Genomic DNA, 20,140 nt, shown 5'->3' with positions numbered 1-20,140 from the left:
CCTTTCCCTACCTTTGCTGGGAATCAAAATCTTTCCCATCCCTCAGGATCAAGCTCAAATTCCACCTCCTCTGTGAGACTCCTTTGGTCCTCTATTAAAAATGGGTTGTTTCTACTGTGTTTCCAAAGCAGGTTGCTTTATCTCTACACTGCTCTCACCCTGCCTTACGCTTTAGTCTTCTGCTCACTTCTCTCTGTATTCCTCCACTCACTTTGGGAGAAGGATTTTTTTTTTTTCAACTTCATATTCTTCCAGTGCCTAGGAAACTGACTAGCACATAGTAAATGTTGATAAATTGAATTTTCTGCATACAGACTGGATCCAAATAAAAAGAAATGAAAAGAGAAAATATAATTTTTATTATTAAAGAAAGAAGAGAAATAAAAAATAAATTGAATTTTCGTGGGGAGGATGAGATAAAAGAAGGTGGGTTTAGGGCAGGGCTCTGCTGTCGGTTCTCCTTGGCTCCATGGATGGATGACATGACTCTGCCTAGTATCCCATTGGTACCCTGTGTGTACGCCCAGGAACTCTCTGGGGTCAGCATAATGGCCCCTAGCTCCACCCTACAACACCAATCTGCACCCCTTTCCAGAGGAAAAAGCCTAGTCCACAGTTGAGCTTCTGCTGTGATCTGAAGAGGATTTGAGGGAGATTGTTCAGGGGAACTTCCTCCTTTCTGTAATGTTGCCTGTGTCTCCTTTGCCAACACTAGGGCAGGATGAAGCTTTTCCAGTTCCAACCAACAATTCGCACTCAGGTTCTCACATCACAGTAATGGTTCACTCCTCCAATTTGGATTTCTAGCATTCTCAAGTATTTATGGCATAGCTGTGAACTCAGAAGAAAGCAATGTAAAATAGCCAGAAGGTAGATTTCAGAAAGACTGTGTCCTTTCCTTTCTCCTTCAGGAGAGAATGGAACCACCTTTAGGCCTGTTGATTCCAACATCTTGTTTCAAACATTTAAGTGGATTGTGTTTATGGGGAAACACTTCTGATATAGTCAGGAAGAGAAGTTAAATTACTATTTATTTAGTTCAAGAAAATAGAAACATAAGTAATACACTCTAGAAAGATCTCTACCAAATGAATTAAAAAATAACTAAGTTTAAGTTATATACGCATATAATGCCATAATCCTAGTTATCAAGGAAGTTCTGTGATCCAAAGATACGCTGCAGCAACTAAAATGGTTTTAAAAGAACCAAAGTATCTTACCCTACACGGTGATGAATATGTAGATTGCAGCAAAAAATGTCTTCTAACTGCACACAGCTGTCCTCAGACAGGCCCCCACCCCTTTCATATTCTACCCCCAGCTTTGGCCCCTAACAGATCCTCATTCTTCTTGTCTGCTTAATCTACTTTTTCCTACTTGGCATTACAATACCTAATGGGTCTGGCCTGGTAGTATCCTCCTAGGAAGGTAGGAATGCAACCAAAGGGAGACAAAACCTTTTTGAGGAACGGGAAGAAACATCAGGAAAGATACAAAAGCTGTTATCTCTTTTTTTTCTTTCTCTACTACAAAGGGATGAGCTTCATTTTTGTTTTTGTTTCATAATTTCTTTTTTAAAAGTTAAGTATTGTTATTCTATCTATTGTCTTTTTGAAGCTTTAGGTGTACTTACTTAAAAATCATGTTGGGTTTATTCTATTGTTTACATTTTATTAGGATCAATTTTCTTGGCTCTTTATTCTTTTTTTTTTTGAGACAGAGTCTTGCTTTGTTGCCCAGGCTAGAGTGAGTGCCGTGGCGTCAGCCTAGCTCACAGCAACCTCAAACTCCTGGGCTCAAGCGATCCTACTGTCTCAGCCTCCCAAGTAGCTGAGACTACAGGCATGCACCACCATGCCCGGCTGATTTTTTTTGTATGTATTTTTAGTTGGCCAATTAATTTCTTTCTATTTATAGTAGAGATGGGGGGGGTCTCGCTCTTGCTCAGGCTGGTTTCGAACTCCTGACCTTGATCGATCTGCCCGTCTCAGCCTCCCAGAGTGCTAGGATTACAGACATGAGCCACTGCGCCTGGCCAGCTCTTTATTCTTACTGTTCATTTTCCTCATGTGCTTTGAAAAACAGTCCCGAAAAATCAATATTCGGAAGTTGAATTCACTTTCCACAAAGTGTATATAGTAAAACAGTCTTAGAGTGATTTGAAATGCGGGTTTCTGAGTGAGAGTTCCCTCTCCCGCTGTTTGCTGTCATTTGTCCCTGTATGGTAGTTTTGCAACTAGCTCCAATCGTTCCCTAGCAGCCTCTGGCTTAGATACTGGGTCCCGTCCTCACAGCTCAGGCTTCGCCCTGCTGGTGCTAATGGAGAATTTTCTCAGGTCCAGCGAGGCCCTGGCCCAGGTTCCATGTGTGCCTCCCTCTCAGCCTCCCTTTCAGCCTCTCTCTCAGCCTCCCTTTTTTTCTCTGGCCTGACCACAGGTACCTTTAACAAAAACCGTAGCTCCAGGTGGTGGTCACAGATTTTCCAGCTCCCTTTTTCTGCTGAGCCTGGCTCTCCTTGTTATCCCACAGGGCTGGGATTCCCAGCCACCTCTGCCTATTTCTGGACCAGGAGTCCCAGGCCTGTGTCTTCAGCTGCTGCAGTTCTCGCCCTGTACACTATAGCACTCGATGGATATTTATTGAATGGATAAACCAATTCATCTTGTTTTTGATAGCAGCCATACCCTTTTGGCTTTGAAAATAATTTTTTATAGTTGAATTTGGGGAAAAAAAGGTGGTTAAAGATAAATACATCTTGACCATATGTCAAACTTCAGTTATCTGAAATTCTGCTCAAGTTGCAATAGCTTATTCTTTAATGACACTTAATAACTTAAGTATTACTAATCTATGTGTGTGTGGGGGGAGGAATAACGAACTTACCCTAGTAGACTAGAGTGCAGAGTTCTCATGGCTCATTAGTCCTACTGATATTCACAGTCATGAGATCATAGGAGTTGTAAAGGAACGCAGATACCATGAAGGACAACCTCTATGACATTTCTGGTGGGTGCTTATTTGACTATGTGAACACTTAAAGTGATGGAGAGCTTATTACCTTATAAGTTAACTCATAATATTAGGAACAGACAACTCTTTAGGTTGGGCCAAGAAACAAGGCCTGGAAATTTCTACCCATTGGTCTGCAAACAAATCCATTTCCACATCATGCCAAGTATATGCCCTTGAGTTTTCTCTGTTTCAGGCAAAACATCCCCAGTTTTGTTGGCAGCATTGAGTAGAGGCTCTGCAATTAGGCTCAGGGGCAATGATTTATGCATCTCTGCAGTGGGCAATCTTTCTCTGTAAATGGCCTGATAGTCTCTGTTGCAACTACTCACTTTTACAAGTGTAGCATGAAAGTAGTGACAGATAACATTTAAATACATAGATATGTTCTAATCAAACTTTATTTACCAAAACAGCAGTGGGCCTGGATTTAGGTGGTAGTTTGCCCATCCCTGATTTAGCCAGTTCTCATGTGGTTTCTAGACTTTCATCAATCAGTTTGATTGATCTGGAGGACAACACTCCAGATGCAGGTGACCAAGAAGCTTCTTGTTTCACGTAAGAACAACAAAACAGCTGTAGAGAGATAGTACAGTGCAGTGGATTTATGCATAGACTATTTGGTGATAGAGAACGCTAGCACTGCTACCTACCAGCTGTGTGCTCTTGAGCAGTTATTTATCTTGTTCTGAGCCTTGGCGTCTGCATTCTTAAAACCAAGATTCTCATACCTCTTCTACAGAATTTCTTTAAAGATTAGGGATAAAGCAGATAATGCACTTAGCTCAGTGCTGGGTGCTTAGAAAGTATCATTAATTTTAATTGGCATAAATGATGATACACTGTTCCGCTCTATTGCGACTGAGGTTTCTAAGTCCAGACCGAAGTAAAGAGAAGGAAAATTCCACTCTATTTAAAATTAGGTTATGGCAGTCACCTAACCTGCTGCTCACTGCACCCTCTGTGCTGCCACCTGTTACCCAATTAACACCCTATTATGCTGAACACCTGTGCGGAAGCCATCAGCGGGCTCCTCTCCAGCGCACTCATTGCCACCTCACTAACTCAGAGCCCCCAGGCCACTGCCAGGCCTCGCAGGTGTTTGCCTGCAGGAAGGCTTTCAGGTTTGCTGAGCTTTCGCTGGGACAAAAAATTAATGTGGTAATTAATGCAAATGTCTCTGCAGAAACTTCTCTCCTGGGCCCTGATCAGAAGAGATGAATCTTCACATTTCTTCAACTTTGAAAGCGTAACTTTGTGCGTGTGGGTGTGTTGGGGGTGGCAGGGGACACTGGGTAAGGGAGAGAAATAAGGAGGCGGGGGGCAGGGAGAGACAGAGAAATGCCAGTGGAGGGTGGAGGGAGAAAACCTGCTCCCTACTCTGCACAGGCAATGAGAAGAACGGTTAGTGGCATCAGCTTTTGAAAGCTCACCTCTCATCTTCTCAAGTTCCACTTGAGGAAAGTGAGAAGGTCTGGTAATTGCATTACTCTTCCTATAAAATGGGCCAACAAGTTACTTTCTAAGTGACTTCCGTGCACCTCACACAGTGCGGGATACTCCACAGTTGGAATTGCTTTTGTGGACCTGTGAATGTGTAAACTTGATGTCCAGGGCACCAGCTATGGGCTTATGCTACCTTCCCCACTTACTAACACGCAGAGGAGGTTGCATGTATAAAACCATTGCTTGTGGAACCTCAAGGATGGGTGGAGGGGAGTTCAGAGAAGTGCTCTCAAGCTATTGTGGGCACATGAACCACCTGACGCCTTTGTTAGATTCTGATTAAGAGCATCTGGGGTGGAGTGGAGAGTCTGCATTTTACCAAGCTCTCAGGTGACACCCATGCTGCTGGATCACACTTGAGTAGCAAGAGTATAGACCCATGCCATTTGAGTCAGTCTGAAAGATTGCTGCTTCCAACTCGATACCTGGCTTCTACCATCGGTAGCCATGTTTAGTTGCATAACAAAATTTTAGAGTTTCATAAAAGTCAGTGTCTGTGGGCCCAGAGCTTATTTGTGCATTGCCCCTGCTTGCTGGGTCCTGAGTCGACTCTGAACCTTCTAGTGCAATCTATAGCCATTGACTCTAACCGTGAGCCAGTATTTGATCCTTGTTTCATACTAGTAAGTGTGTTTTATGCCTGGTAAATCCCAGACCTGAAATCAAGTGGTAGCTCAATTTCCTCAGGGTGGAAACTGTTATTGTTCCAAACAAAAGTTGAACAAGAAATGAGGTGGAAGACCAGAGTTGAGTCAGCAGAGGCTCTGACATTTACCAGCAAAGTATTTAACTTCCCCGAAGGGTTGATGAATAAGGACCCTGAATCCATAAATGGAGATAATACATGTGAAAGTGCCCTATAATGTAGCATTTCTTTTTTTCTTTTTTTTGAGACAGAGTCTCGCTTTGTTGCCCAGGCTAGAGTGAGTGCCGTGGCATCAGCCTAGCTCACAGCAACCTCAAACTCCTGAGCTCAAACAATCCTGCTGCCTCAGCCTCTCGAGTAGCTGGGACTACAGGCATGCGCCACCATACTCAGCTAATTTTTTCTATATATTAGCTGGCCAATTAATTTCTTTCTATTTATATTAGAGACGTGGTCTCGCTCTTGCTCAGGCTGGTTTCGAACTCCTGACCTTGAGCAATCCGCCCACCTCAGCCTCCCAGAGTGCTAGGATTACAGGTGTGAGCCACTGCGACTGGACTCTTTTTTTCTTTTTTCTTTTTTTTTCTGAGACAGAGTCTCACTCTGTTGCCCAGGCTAGAGTGAGTGCCATGGCATCAGCCTAGCTCACAGTAACCTCAAACTCCTGGGCTCAAGCAATCCTTCTGCCTCAGCCTCCCGAGTAGCTGGGACTACAGGCATGTGCCACCATGCCTGGCTAATTTTTTCTGTATGTTTTTAGTTGGCCAATTAATTTCTTTCTATTTTTAGTAGAGATGGGGTGTCACTCTTGCTCAGGCTGGTCTCGAACCCCTGACCTTGAGCAATCCTCCCACCTCAGCCTCCCAGAGTGCTAGGGTTACAGGTGTAAGCCATCACACCCGGCCAAAGTAGCATTTCTTGAGACAAAATACATAGAAGTCTCATCTCTGCAAAATAATACTAAAGAACAAGAAATGTGCACATCCCTCTGTTGGAAGTCAAAGATGAGTTTTGTACAGGTCTAAAAGATTTACATTAATGGAGAGTACACTTTCTTGTCCAACTATCAGGGACCATAGTTTGACAACTAAGATGTACTTAATGGGGAGGACTAAGCAGTTAGCATTTGAAATATCTTGGAAAATCTGGACTTCTGGTTTTTCTGTAATTACACCACCTCTCTGTTCACATGTAGATTTCTTTGTCAACAAATGAAGCATATAATTCTCACCACTTCCAGTCCGCTCCAAGAAGCTTATTCAGTTAAGGTTATGGAACTCCAGGGAGCTGCAAATTTCCACGCCTGCCTGGCGCTGCAGCTAGTTGCATTGCTGTTCTGTGAGTTGGATTATGAAATCCATGAATCTGAGAGCTGGAAGGGCCCTTCGAGATCATTCAGCCCACGGCCCTCCTTTTCCAGATGGGGAGCTGGCCTGGCAGGCGGAGACCACACTGCTTGATAGTGGGGAGCCAGATCTGGGGTTCAAGCTTGGGAACCCTAATTTCCTCTACACCAGGTTGTCCATCACTGTTTAGGAACTTAGGAAAACTCAGCAGGTTTCTTCCTTCTGGGTGGCCGACTGTGCTTGAAATCAAATGACCTTGGATGCTTTTGTGGCTGTTCTCAGGGACCACACAGTCACTCAGGCTAATGCATCACTTTTCAGTGAAAAGCTCATGGTATCATCATCAGGAAATCTAGTCAGATCCTCTAGGGAGTATGACAGAGATGGAGAAGGTTAATACGAGCATTCCTCTATGGAGAGAGGCTATCTAGAAGTCACCATCGTTTTCTTATTTATGGGCAGTGTTGCAGCCAAAGGAAATTAGTACTGTAAATATCAGTGGTAGTCATGAGTTATATTAATGCAATAATAATTTTAGTAGAATTTTGATGGCAATTTTGACTTGCTTAAGCATTTTCATAGGACACCTGAGTTCTTTCGGTTCCGGGTTTACCATAGACTGACCATATGACCGTACGATAAGGTTTTCACCTTTCTGGGATATACATGGATCACTTTTAGAGTGTAGATTCCACTGTTGCCTTCCAGAAGAGCAGCTATTAAAAAGGATGATAAAGGTTTGATTGAAGTCAACATTTCCTGTATGTATAAGATATTGGCTTTAACATTGTACTTGACAGGCTAATATAATCATGAGTTTAATTCCTTTTTTTTTTCTTTTCTTTTGCTAGGCAGCTCAGGGTACTTTCTAGTTTTAACTTAATACTACTTGTTTTTATATTCCTTCCAGAATGATAATGTGGATTAGACACTAGCAAAAGGGACCACAAAGGCTCTGTTCTGAAGGGATTGGCCTGGCTCAGATCTGCCAATCAAAAGGCTGTGTTCCAGGTGGGCACCCATGGGTCATGCCTGAGAAGGAGAACTGCACAGTTCAGTAGCCCCCAGCTTGCTGCATGCCAGAATCACCCTGTGAGCTTTTAGAAACCCCAGTGTCCAGGCTGCACCTCATCCTCATAAGATCAGAATGTCTGGGGTGTGTGTCAGTCACCAGAGTTTCCTAAAGATCCCGGATGATTTCAGTGGGCAGCAAGTTTGTTATTCACTGAGATGAGAAACAGGCCTATTTATTTATTTTTTTCTTCAAATTACTTTTCTCTCTCTTTTTTTTCTTTTTTATTGATGCTTTGAGTCATGCTACAGGCCCCCTTTCTATGTGATTCAGGCTGAAACAGAAATCTTACCTAACGTCCATGGTCTGTTGTACCAACACAATATCATAACTCCTCGGACAAAATGGTTTTGGCCTTAACTCATCCCAGGATTCTCAGAGCCACAGCTATCAAAATTTTGGTCATGGGTCCTGGTAGCCAGATGATGGGTGTCTTAGTGTTCTTGGGCTGCAACAACAAGTTACCATAAACTGGGTAGCTTATAAACAATGGAAATTTATTTCACAGAGTTCTGGGAGCTGAGAAGTCCGAGATCAAGGCACCAGCAGATTCAAAGACTGGTGAAGACCTGTTTCCTCATTCATAGATGAAGCCTTTTTGCTGTGTCCTCCCATGATGGAGGGGGAAGGCAGCTGTCTTTTATAAGGGCACTAATCCTGTTCACAAGGACTCTACCACCATGACCTAATCACCTGCCAAATCTACCTTCTGATACCATTGCCTTGGAAGTTTGGATTTCGGCAATTGAATTTGGGGGAGGGGACACATACATTCAGACCAAAGCAATGCATGATCTGTCAATCATCCAACAAAAATCTAAGGTTCTTTAGGATTGCACTTAGGGTAGGGTCTGTAATAAGTTGCTTTTTTTTTGAGACAGGGTCTCACTCTGTTGCCTGGGCTAGAGTGCTGTGGTGTCAGCCTAGCTCACAGCAACCGCAGACTCCTGGGTTCAAGCAATTCTACTGCCTCAGCCTCCTGAGTAGCTGGGACTACAGGTATGCCCAACCATGCCTGGTTAATTTTTTCTATATATTTTAGTTGGCCAATTAATTTTCTTTCCATTTTTAGTAGAGATGGGGTCTTGCTCTTGCTCAGGGTGGTTTCAAACTCCTGACCTTGAGCGATCTGCCCATCTCGGCCTCCTAAAGTGCTAGGATTACAGGCGTGAGTCACCTCGCCTGGCTGGGTCTCTAATAAGTTCTTATGCCACTAGGTTCTTTTCAATTAAAAAGTAAACTGATTATATAGTTAGTGAAGTGTTAAAGACTAGATTTTACTAGATTTACTAAACAGTTAAAATCTATTGAATAAACTGCAAATAAGAAAATATTATGGATAGAGATTGCCTGTGTTGTAGTGACCAAAGATGCCCTTGGGCTTTGGTGACATACAGATTTTAGTCAAAATCCTGCATCAGCCACTTACTATCAATATAGATTTGGGAAAGTTTCTAAACCTTTCTGAATGTTATTCTTTTCATTTGAGTATTGGTGAAAAATAGTAACTCATGTGCAAAATTACTGTGAGAATAAAGATAATATAAGTAAACAAAGCAATTCTCATTCTGGCCATAGAATGTGCTCAATAATTATTATTAGACACAACAATTGCAATGATAGATGAACTGATTCTGGCCCATACCTGCTTACCATTCATTCGTATCCGTTTCATTCATGAAACTCTTGATCAGGAATGCCTGGAAAATATCTGTTTTGATTTGTTTTAGTCCCTCCCATCCTACCTCTCCTTTTGTGGTCATTCTCTGATTATCTTCTGTGTGCTCCAGCAGTACCCATCTCCCTTTTATCATCACTCTAACATACTAGTAGCAAAAGAATTCTTGGTTATTCATCCTGAAACTGCTCCCCGTTCACCACCTGGATTTGCATTTCCCTAGCAGTTTCTGTTCTTCTGATTGCTTACTCTGTTTAGATGCAAATAGGTTTGTTCCAGCTTCATGTTAATACCCTCTGAGGTTGTTAAGTGAGGATATATTCAGAATGTTTGCATTTTGGCAGGGAAAGAAGAACTTCCTAGCTGAGCGATTCCTGAGAGATTTTCATGCTACAATGATAAACCCTTTGCCTTCTATGTCCCCCTCTCAAATATCTATCTCTCTGCCACAGCTGGGCTTAAACATTTTAATTTCTGCTTCCTCACTGTTTGGTAGTTTAACTATTTTATGAGCACATACAATTCAAGTACACATGAACCTGGAATTGTCCTTCTGGGAGTAAGGGGTGGATTTCTCCTGCTACTCCTAGAACTCTCCACCATAGACCCAATTATTTGCCTACTCAATATCCATTTACCCCTTCTTTCCTGGTAATAAATCCCATTTTCATTCAAGGAAGAAGTATGCCTAGCCCCAGACTCACTTTTCCAAGTGGCCAGGTAATCCAGTTCTGAGCAATAACGTATAAAGGGAAGCCTTCCCTGGAAGGTGTTTGCTCTTTGCGATAACAAGACAGAAGTGATTTCACCCTGTTCTGTGTCTTCTTCTTGACTGACAATTGTTATTATGCCTGAAGCTGGTGCATCCTTCTTCCCAAAGACATCAAGTGTGAGAGAAAGAGCAAGGATGACAGAGACTCTGACCCTGAATTCATCAGGCTCCTGAGCCAGCACCAGCAGCTGCCCACCTTCAGATTTCCTCTTAAGTCAGAAAAATAAACCCGTATTTATTTAATCCTTAAAATTTAGGTTTTCTGTTATTTGTAGGCGAATGATTCCTACATAATACCCCTCTCTTCTGGTTTCCAAAATGATATACTAATCAGAAAGAATTTACAAGTTGGATACAAACTAAATGTATACTTATATTTTTTCCCGATTATGTTTCTTGGAAGAACATTATATTGTGAAATGTTAATAGGTATTCTATAACAAGAGAGTTCCACGGTCCAGTGAATTTAAGTAATGCTGGAATAAAAGAATTTTAATAGGTAGTCTTCGCAGAAGGGCTTCAGACTTTTTTTTTTTAATATCAGTGTCCTTTGGGAATCTACAAAAGAGGTATATAGTTTAGAACATTTCCCAAATGTATTTGACCACAGTACCTATATTGGCTGCCTATTGCTCTAAGAAATTACCCTACAACCTGACAGCTGAAAACAACAAACACTTACTCTCTCACAATTTGTGTGGGTCGGGAGTCTGGGCGTGGCTTAGTCAGGTGGTTTTGTCTTAGGGTCTCCCACAAGGCTGAAAGCAAGGTGTTGGCCGGGGAGTGGTCACTGAAGGGCCCTGTCTGGGAGAACTTGTGTCTAAACTCACTCTCCTGGTGGCTGACAGGCCTTAGAAGATCCACCTCCAAGCTCACTCATGTAGTTGCTGTTAGCAGATCTGGGGTCCTTGCAGTCTCCACAGCTGCCCCACACATGCCAGCTGGTCTCGCCGAGAGAGAGAGAGAGAGAGAGAGAGAGAGAGAGAGAGAGAGAGAGAGAGAGAGAGAGAGAGAGAGAGACGTGAGGTGAAGGGTAGGGGGAAAAAATTCAAGATACAACACAGTGTCTTCAAAAATTATTTTTTTGGCCAGGCGCGGTGGCTCACGCCTATAATCCTAGCACTCTGGGAGGCCGAGGCGGGCAGATTACTCAAGGTCAGGGGGTTCGAAACCAGCCTGAGCAAGAGCAAGACCCTGTCTCTACTATAAATAGAAAGAAATAATTGGCCAACTATTATATAGAGAAAAAATTAGCCGGGCATGGTGGTGCATGCCTGTAGTCCCAGCTACTCGGGAGGCTGAGGCAGAAGGATTACTTGAGCCCAGGAATTTGAGGTTGCTGTGAGCTAGGCTGATGCCACGGCACTCACTCTAGCCTGGGCAACAAAGTGAGACTCTGTCTCAAAAAAAAAAATAATTATTTTTTTATTGTGGGAAAATATATGTAACATAAAATTTACCATTTTAACTATTTTTGAGTGTATAATTTGGTGGCTTAAAGTATGTTCACATTGTTGTGCAACCATCACCACCATTCAAGTCCAAATCTTTCTCATCTTTCAAAACTAAAACTCTGTACTTGTTCAATAATAACTTCCCATTCCTCCTCCCCACAGCAGCTGGCAACCACCGTTCTATTTTCTGTCTCTATGAATTTGACTTCCCAAGGTACCTCATAAAGAATCACACAGTGTTCGTCTTTTTGTGTTTGGCTTACATCACTTAGCATAATGTCTTTGAGGTTCATCCATGTGGTAATATGCATCAGAATGTCCTCCCTTTTAAAGGCTGAATAACGTTCCATTGTACAGATAGACCACCTTTTGTTCATCTATTCATCTATCAATGGGCACTTGGGTTGGTTTCTCATTTTAGTACTTGTGAATAATGCTGCTATGAACATGGTTGTACAAATACCTGTTTGAGTCCCTGTTTTCAATACTTTTGGGGGCAGGAGTTCAAAATCAATACTTTTGGGTATATGCTTAAAAGTGGAATTGTTTTTTTGTTTTTTTTGAGACAGAGTCTCACTCTGTTGCCCAGGCTAGAGTGAGTGCCGTGGCGTCAGCCTAGCTCACAGCAACCTCAAACTCCTGGGCTCAAGCGATCCTGCTGCCTCAGCCTCCTGAGTAGCTGGGACTACAGGCATGCGCCACCATGCCTGGCTAATTCTTTCTATATATATTAGTTGGCCAATTAATTTCTTTCTATTTATAGTAGAGATGGAGTCTCTCTCTTGCTCAGGCTGGTTTCGAACTCCTGACCTCGAGCCATCCGCCTGCCTCGGCCTCCCAGAGTGCTAGGATTATAGGCATGACCCACCGCGCCCGGCCTAAAAGTGGAATTGTTTAATCATATGGTAATTATGTTTTTAAGTTTTTGAGGAACCATCACACTGTTTTCCATAGTGGCTACACCATTTTACATTCCCACCAACAGTGAACTAAAGTTCCAATTTCTTCTCCACATCATCATCAAACTTGCTCTTTTCTATCTTTATATTTTATTTTAAAGTACTATGGGGGTACAGATGTTTTTCCTTACATGGATTGCTTTTGTAACTCTCAAATCAGGGTTTAAAGTGTGCCCGTCACCCAGATAGTGTTTACTGTACCTGTTAGGTAGGTTTTCATCCATACCCTCCTTCTCCCTCCCCTCTGCTTGATTTCCTTTGAGATTTACTTCCCTCTATGCACATTTTTTGGTTTTTTTGTTTTTTTTTTTAAATAGGCATCCTAATGAATGTGAGGTGGCATTTTATTGTGATTTTAATTTGCATTTCCCTAATGATTATTGATACTGAACATCTCTTCATATGTTTCTTGGCCATTTATATATCTTCTTTGGAGAAATATCTATTCACATCTCCCATTCTGTGGGTTGCCTTTTTACTCTCTTGATAATGCCCTTTGCTGCACAGAGCTTTTTAATTTTGATGGAGTCTAATTTATCTAGTTTTTTTGTTGTTGTTGCCTATGCTTTTGGTGTTATTTCCAAGAAATAATTGCCAAATCTAACATTATGAAGCTTTTTCCTTATGTTCTCTTCTAGGAACTTTATAGTTTTAGCTCTTATGTTTAAGTCTTTGATAATTTTGAGGTTAATTTTTTCATATAGAGTAAGGGTTCGACTTCATTGTTTTGCATGTGAATATTCAGTTTTCTGGGCACCATTTATTGAAGAGACTGTTGTTTACTCATGGAATAGTTTTGGCATCCTTTTTGAAAATGAAAATAATTTGACCATATATGTGAGGGTTTATTTCTGACTCTCTATTCTATTTGGCCAGTATGTCTGTCTTTATGCAAGTACTACACCGTTTTGATTATTGTAGCTTTATGCTAAGCTTTGAAATTAAGAAGTGAGTATTTTGACTTTATTATTTTAAGACATTGTGTTTTTATAACCCAATCTTGTATATCATATCCTATATGCCATATTCTATTCATTAGGTGTCAATCAATAAATGAAAATCACGCTCAATGATAAGAGATTATGCAGTATATGAATACCAGAGGTGGGCATTAGTGGGGTCACTTTAAAAACTGCCTACGACAAAATGCTTTTTCTTTTTTACAAAACACCTACTAACCTTTCAAGAGATGACATTGTTTTGTAGCTCATAGTTTGAGGGAAAAAATGAAGCAGAGACACACTAGGCAGTCTCAGAAGGGCCAGAGTTTTAGTATTTTGGTTTACTCACTATCCTACCCAAGTAAGTTAGTCAGAGTGACTTTATGGATAAGATGAACAGAAGAAAAGGGTGACTATGCTTGAGCTGCCCTGCCAGCCTAGTTGGAGGGACTAAACACATGAGAAAAATATTTATTGAAGAAAAAATTTAACAAACACTTGCCGACTATCAGCTAGCTGCCTAGCATTCTACCAGGTGCTAAACTTATCAACAAGGCATCAACGTGCCTGTAAGTAAGTCTTAAGAAGCTAAGAAGTGGGATAAGGCAGGTGACATCACAAAGTGAAGTCACCTAGGTAAAGCGTCTTATGGATACTGTTATATCCAAAGTTATGGGGGAAATGCTATTGGCATGGAGGGTATTTTAGAAAGAGGCATTATTCAGACACTCTGGGGCAGTAGGTGAATTATGTGCAGAAAGAGATCATGTTAACCAGGCTCAGCAGGGAGTCTATAGGAGAGAAGAATGGAGACCACATTACGGCTGTCAGAAGGGCTTCAAAGCCCAGCGCAGTTGATATTCTAAGCAAAGGGGAGTGTTTGTGGGAGCTCAGGCATTTGCTCACTCCCTGAGAGCCAGCTCGATCTGAGGCTGCGGAGACCTGACCTCCCCAGGCATTTCATTTGGCTCCCAGAATAATAGATTTCCTGACCCCTTGTCCTATTTCAAATGAACCCTTTAAAACATTTAATTATTTTTTATATTTAGCAAAGTAGTGCATGTCCATAGTTAAAAATCAAAGAATTCTGAAAAGCTTATGTCAAAAAGACCAGTCCCAACTTGAAAAAGAAGAAAAAAGAGACCAGCTCTTGTTCCTATCTCTCCTCCCTCCAGAGTCCTGCTCCAGGGCGGCAGCCCATGGAGCTCTTTCATCTGCTTTTTCTGTTATTTACATTCCTATCTCTAAGTAATATGCTCATACATCTATTTCTTCATATCACTTTTACACAGTAGCCAATGACTTCTCTAAATGCTTGATGAATTCCTCTGGCAAATCTCCGGGTCTAGAGTTTGCACATTAAAAAAATGTTCCAGTCCTTCAACAGTAATTGATCTGTTCAATTTTCCATTTCTTGTGAGGCTGGTTTAGGTAATTAATCTTTTTCCAAGAAGTCAACCATTTCATATAACTTCCCCAAATTATATGCATAGTCTTGAGCAAAGTAGTCTCTATGGTGGCTTCAATCTCTTCTGTAAGGGTGAAAATTTTTCTCTAGTAATAATTCTTTGTGTGTGTGTATGTGTGTGTGTGTGTGTGTGTGTGTGTGTAACACTTTCTTGATGCTGGGGGGATGGTGAAAAGACCTGGAATAATAGTAAGTGGTATCAAGGGGCCCCAGGTGGGGACAGGGTAAGTATTCAGGCCTGGCCACCACTGGGCAGGGAAGACAGAGTAGCCACTGAATGCACAGGGGATGAGCAGCTGCCGGTACTCCAGGGGCAGGTTCCTTTCCACAAGCACATGCAGTGAGACTTGGTTGGTGACCAAGACCTGCCGTCCCATCAGCAGCTCCAGGTCCTCTGGCTTTACAGTCCTGCGGCCAGCATGGGCAGCAAATGCCTCCAGGTCGTCGCAAAGATGCTGGGAATACTTATCTAGGCATTTCTCCACTATCTCAAGAGCCTTCTTCTCCGTAAGCATCTTAGCATAGAAGCTAAAGAGTTTTGCATAGTGGCTCAGTCTGGTGTTGTAGGGATCTTGGCAGGGCCCGGGGCCAGTGGCTCGGGCCTAGGGTGAAGCCTGGCCCACACAGGCTCCAGCGGCTCTGAAGACAAGACCGCAGCACCAGGCGGCGGGGGTGGCTCAAGAAGCCGATGAAGTTGCTTGGGCTGGAGAAACTCTGGGGTGCTGGAGACCAACTCTGGGCTTGCTGTCCTACCAGAGGTTTCCTCACCCTCTGATGACCCTTCTGGCTCCTCAGCTTCAACGGCCCAGAGGGGTCCCTCTGCTTCTGTCACTTGCATGTATCCCAAAGGCTCTTCTACCCACCAAGGCCCTAGTGCTCCTGTCACCTCCTTCGCTTCACTCAAGCTCAAGCCTTTTTCTTCTTCTTCCATCCTTTTCTCAGCCTCCTCACCGACTCCATGCTGTCAGGGCTCTGCTCCATGTCCAGGGATACTACCGCTGGTGTTCGGGAAGCCCGGAGCAAGGGCATTGACCTCCTCTGCCTTTCCTGCCGGAAACTGAGCTGGCTTCCCGGGGCTGTTGTTCCGTGGGGCATGCCCACCGCTCCGTGCCCTGCGAGGACGGGCAGCCCTCTCAGTGTGTCCTCAGCCCTCCAGGGAGAGGGGAGGGGCGGGGAGCTACGCACACCAGGGGAGCGGCCCACCAAGGGCTGGGAGAAGGGCTGGGTCTCCTCCAACACGGTGTCTGGAGAAGCCAAGGAAGTATCACCACGCACATCCTGCAAAAAGACTCGGCGCGTGGCAGGTCTGCGGGCCAAACCAGGCCTCTGCACGGACTGGGGCTGAAGAGGTGTGGCAAAGGTCAGGGTGAGGGAGCCGGCGAGAGACGAGGCATCGGCATTCCCACGAGGCTCCTGGGAGACAGGCAGCTCTTGGTCCACTCCCTGCTGAAACACCGATAGTCTCAGCCTCTGCTTCCTCCTGCCAGGGGCCAGCAAAGCTGGAGCCAGGGTCATGGAGGGGGGTGGAATGGGGATAGGGGTGGGGGTGGGGGGCTCAGGCTCAGGAGGTTGCAGCTCCGGGCTGCCCCGACCGCTTTCCCGCCTGGAGAGCTGGACCACTTGCGGCGCTGGCACTGGCTTCACGGCGGACTTTGGCTTCAGGATGGAAGATTCTGGGGCAGTTAGTAGGATGTTCTTCAGCAGAGTCCGGGGTGTCTGTTCCTCCAGGTGCCCACTGGCTTGAGCATGGACCAATCTGCCACTAGACTTGGTTCCATGGGAATTCCCTCCAGCAGTGTCTTGGTTTGGCTTCTCGGGCTCCTGGAGGAAGGTGTTTGGAGCAGGGCTCTCTGGGCACCAGCTGGAGCACTAAGGCGTCGCCCCGGGGTGTGCAGATCCGCAGTATCCGGCCCGCGGCGCAGGCTCCCTGTGGGTGCCCTGGTCGGCCACCGCCTCTGGAGCGACCCCTCCCCACTGCCCGGTCCGAGGCAGGTGCCCAGTTCCCTCCACCACGTTTAAGGTAACTCTCGCGATATCTAGTAATATTTCTTATTTTGTGTGTTTGCTGTCGATTTATTTTTAAAAAATCAGGTTAGCTAAAATTTTTTTTTGTTATTGTTGTTTTTCGAAGAACCAGGTCTTAGGTTTATTTATCAATTCTATAATTTTCCCCACATTTCCTAATTCATTTATTTCTGCTTTTATTTTTTATTGACATTAATAATTCCTTCTGTTTCTATGGAATATTTTCATTATTATTTTAAAGTGTTTTATATTTTAGTTATGGTTTTCTCTTTGACCCAAGAGTTATTTAAGAGGATAAGATCTTTTTTCCTCTCATTAGTGTTTTCTGTTGCTTTGCCATTTTTGGCTTTATTTCTTATAGTATCTTTCTATGCTTACCAGTTTGTTATAAAGGATATTGCCAAGGATACAGATGAAGAGATGTGTAGGGTGAGTTACGGGGTGCAGAGCCTGTATCCCCCCTGGGCATTCCACCCTTCAGTAACTGCCATGTGTTCGTCTATCTGGAAGCTTCTTTTATAGTATCCTTAATAGAATATCTATTGGTTTCTTGTTCTTTCTTCTTTTAAATTATTAATCATCTTTGAACGAGATGAATTCTTCTAAGACCAACTATGTGGAGGACAAACTATTTTGTTCCAAGAAGGTTTTCTTCCAAACCCCGTGTTGTGTCTCAGTGGGTTCTTTCGGACTTAAGTTTCTATAATCGACAGAGATGAACAGCCGCAAGGCTGTATACTGAGTATCTTCCTTCTACCTTTCACAGGTATTTTCAGGTTTTCTTTTATTCAAAATGGTGTCCACTTCTGCTTCACATTCTGTTGGTTACCTTTAGGTGATTTCCAAGAAGAAAAGGGGGAAATGCATCTTTATTCTAGACCATGTTAAAACCAGAAGTCATGATTTCATTTTTCATCTTTAAAAAAAAATTGGCACTGCTTTAGCAATTCTGTTAAACTGGTTTACTATGTGACTGTTTACTAAAGTGACCTGAATCTAACCAGTCTGATTGCCTATAAAAATAAAAATATCAACATTCTCCATCAGATTTAAACATAACATTCTCCTTTGGATTTAAGCATAATAAAGTATTCAGAGTCTCATAATATAATATCCCAAATGTCCAGAATACAATCCAAAATTACTTGGCATAAGAAAAACCAGGAAAATTTCAACGTACAGTGGAAAAGACAACAGATGCCAATGCTGAGATTCTGAGAAGTCACAGATGTTGGAATATTTGACAAAGACTAAAGCAGCTTTTATAAAATTGCTTCAACTGGCCATCATGAATACTCTTGAAATGAATAAGAAAATAGAGAAACCCTCAGCAAAGAATTAGAAGATATTTAGAGGAGCCAAGTAGAAATTTTAGAATTTTTTTTTTTTTTTTTTTTTTAAATCCAGTCCCCGTGGGGACCGTCAAAAATTGCCAATGCCGACTATATTGCAAGTCGTCATGGCGGGGTATTGGGAAAAGTTTTCAATTAGCAATAATCGCGCCTCGGATAAACCTCATTGGCTACGATACTGCCACTGCGCAAAGCTGAAATTTTAGAATTTTTAAATACAATAAATGATTTAAAACACACACACACACAAAACACTGGATGGGCTCAATAGCAGAATAGAGATACCAAAGAAAAGAGTCAGTGAACTTAAAGATAGATTAATAGAAATCATCCAATCTGAACAACAGAAAGAAAAAAAGATGGAAAAAAGAAAGAATAAAGTTTCAGGGGCCTGTGGGACAAAAACAAACATCTAACATTCATGTCATTGCCATTTTAGAAGAAGAGGAAGAAAAGCATAACATTAAAAAAATGTTTGACATACTAATGGCCGAAAACTTCCTAAATTTGATGAACGATGTAAACCTACAGATTCAAGTAGCTCAGTGAACCTCAAACAGGATAAACCCAAAGAAATCCACATCTAGACACAGCATGATCAAACTGAAATCTACAGACAAAAAACATTTCTGAAAGCAGCAAGAGAAAAATGACACATTACCTACAGAGTAACAATAATTCAAACAACTATAGGTGTCTCATCAGAAAACATGGAGTGCAGATGGAAATGGCTCAACACTTTTAAGGTGCTGAAAGAACTATAAACCCAGAGTTCCAAATACAGCAAAAAATGTCTTTCAGGTATAATATGAAATAAAGGCATTCTTAGACACACAGAGACACACACATAAAATTAAGAACCAGAGGGCCCACTTTAAGAGAATTGCTAAAGGAAGTTCACTATACAAAAAAGAAAATAATACCAGGAAGACATTTGAATCATCAGAAATGAACGAAGAAGAAATAGAAATGATAAATATCTGGGTAAGTATAAGAGAATATATCTCTCTTGAGTTCTTTATAATATGATGTTTAAAAGCAAACATTACAGCATTGTCTGAAAGAGTTATCAGTGTATTAGATGTAATATATAACACAACTGCGACATAAAGGTGTGTGTGTGTATAAAGAGACTTATATGTTGATAAAATTTAAATGTTCCGTTTAAAATAACAAGGATCTTGCTAAGAGAATAACAAAACTGGGAGAGAGAAATATTTTAATATATCTGACAAAAGACTTGTATACAGAGTATATAAAAAAACTCCCAAAACTCATCAGTAAGACAAACAACCAAATTTAAAAATGAGGAAAAACTTAAACAGACACTTCACCATTGAGGATATATAAATAGCAAATAAGCCCAGGAAAAGATGTTCAACATCATTTGCCATTAAGAAAATGCAAATTAAAACCACGGTGGGATACCTCTGTACACATGCAGGAAAGGCTCAAATTAAAATACTGAGAATATCAGATGCTGAGAAAGATGGAGGACATCTGAAAATTCCATACATTGCTGGTAGAAATGAAAAATGGTACCACTACTCTGGAAAAAAGTTTAGAAATCTCTTGTAAATTAATATGCACTCACCATATGACACAGAATTCTCACTCCTAGATATTTATCCTGGAGAAACAAAAACATATGTATACACAAAACCTGTGCACAAATATTTATAGTAACTTTGTAACAGTAAAATATTGGTAACAAACCACATATCCTTCAACAGGTTAAAGAATAAATTGTCATGCATGCACACAAAGGAATACTACTTCGCAGTAAAAAGGAATGAACTGTTGATGCATGTAACAGCTTGGATGAATCTCAAAGACATTATGCTGGGTGAAAAAAAGCCGATCTCAAAAGGTTACATAATGTGCAATCCTATATATATCATTCTCAAAACAC

General features: G+C 42.1%; 2 protein-coding genes and 1 non-coding gene across 3 annotated transcripts in view; all 3 read right to left on the bottom strand.

The window, feature by feature from the left end:
* Positions 1 to 20,140, bottom strand: part of LOC105885144 (UPF0235 protein C15orf40 homolog) — an 82,972-nt gene that overhangs the window by 41,730 nt on the left and 21,102 nt on the right. The window lies entirely within an intron of this gene.
* Positions 1 to 20,140, bottom strand: part of LOC105885143 (centromere protein T-like) — a 52,848-nt gene that overhangs the window by 16,757 nt on the left and 15,951 nt on the right. The window contains 4 exon segments of the mRNA XM_076001224.1: positions 15,030 to 15,452; positions 15,455 to 15,989; positions 15,992 to 16,647; positions 16,650 to 16,778. Coding sequence (XP_075857339.1) covers positions 15,030 to 15,452; positions 15,455 to 15,989; positions 15,992 to 16,647; positions 16,650 to 16,778 — 1,743 coding nt within the window.
* LOC142870696 (U4 spliceosomal RNA) lies at positions 18,284 to 18,424 on the bottom strand. The gene has a single exon (XR_012919045.1). It is a non-coding gene; the product is annotated as a U4 spliceosomal RNA (small nuclear RNA).

Source organism: Microcebus murinus, chromosome 4 (assembly GCF_040939455.1).
Source record: "Microcebus murinus isolate Inina chromosome 4, M.murinus_Inina_mat1.0, whole genome shotgun sequence".
In the NCBI taxonomy this organism is placed as follows: Eukaryota; Metazoa; Chordata; class Mammalia; order Primates; family Cheirogaleidae; genus Microcebus; species Microcebus murinus.
This window is presented reverse-complemented; position numbering and strand designations above follow the sequence as displayed.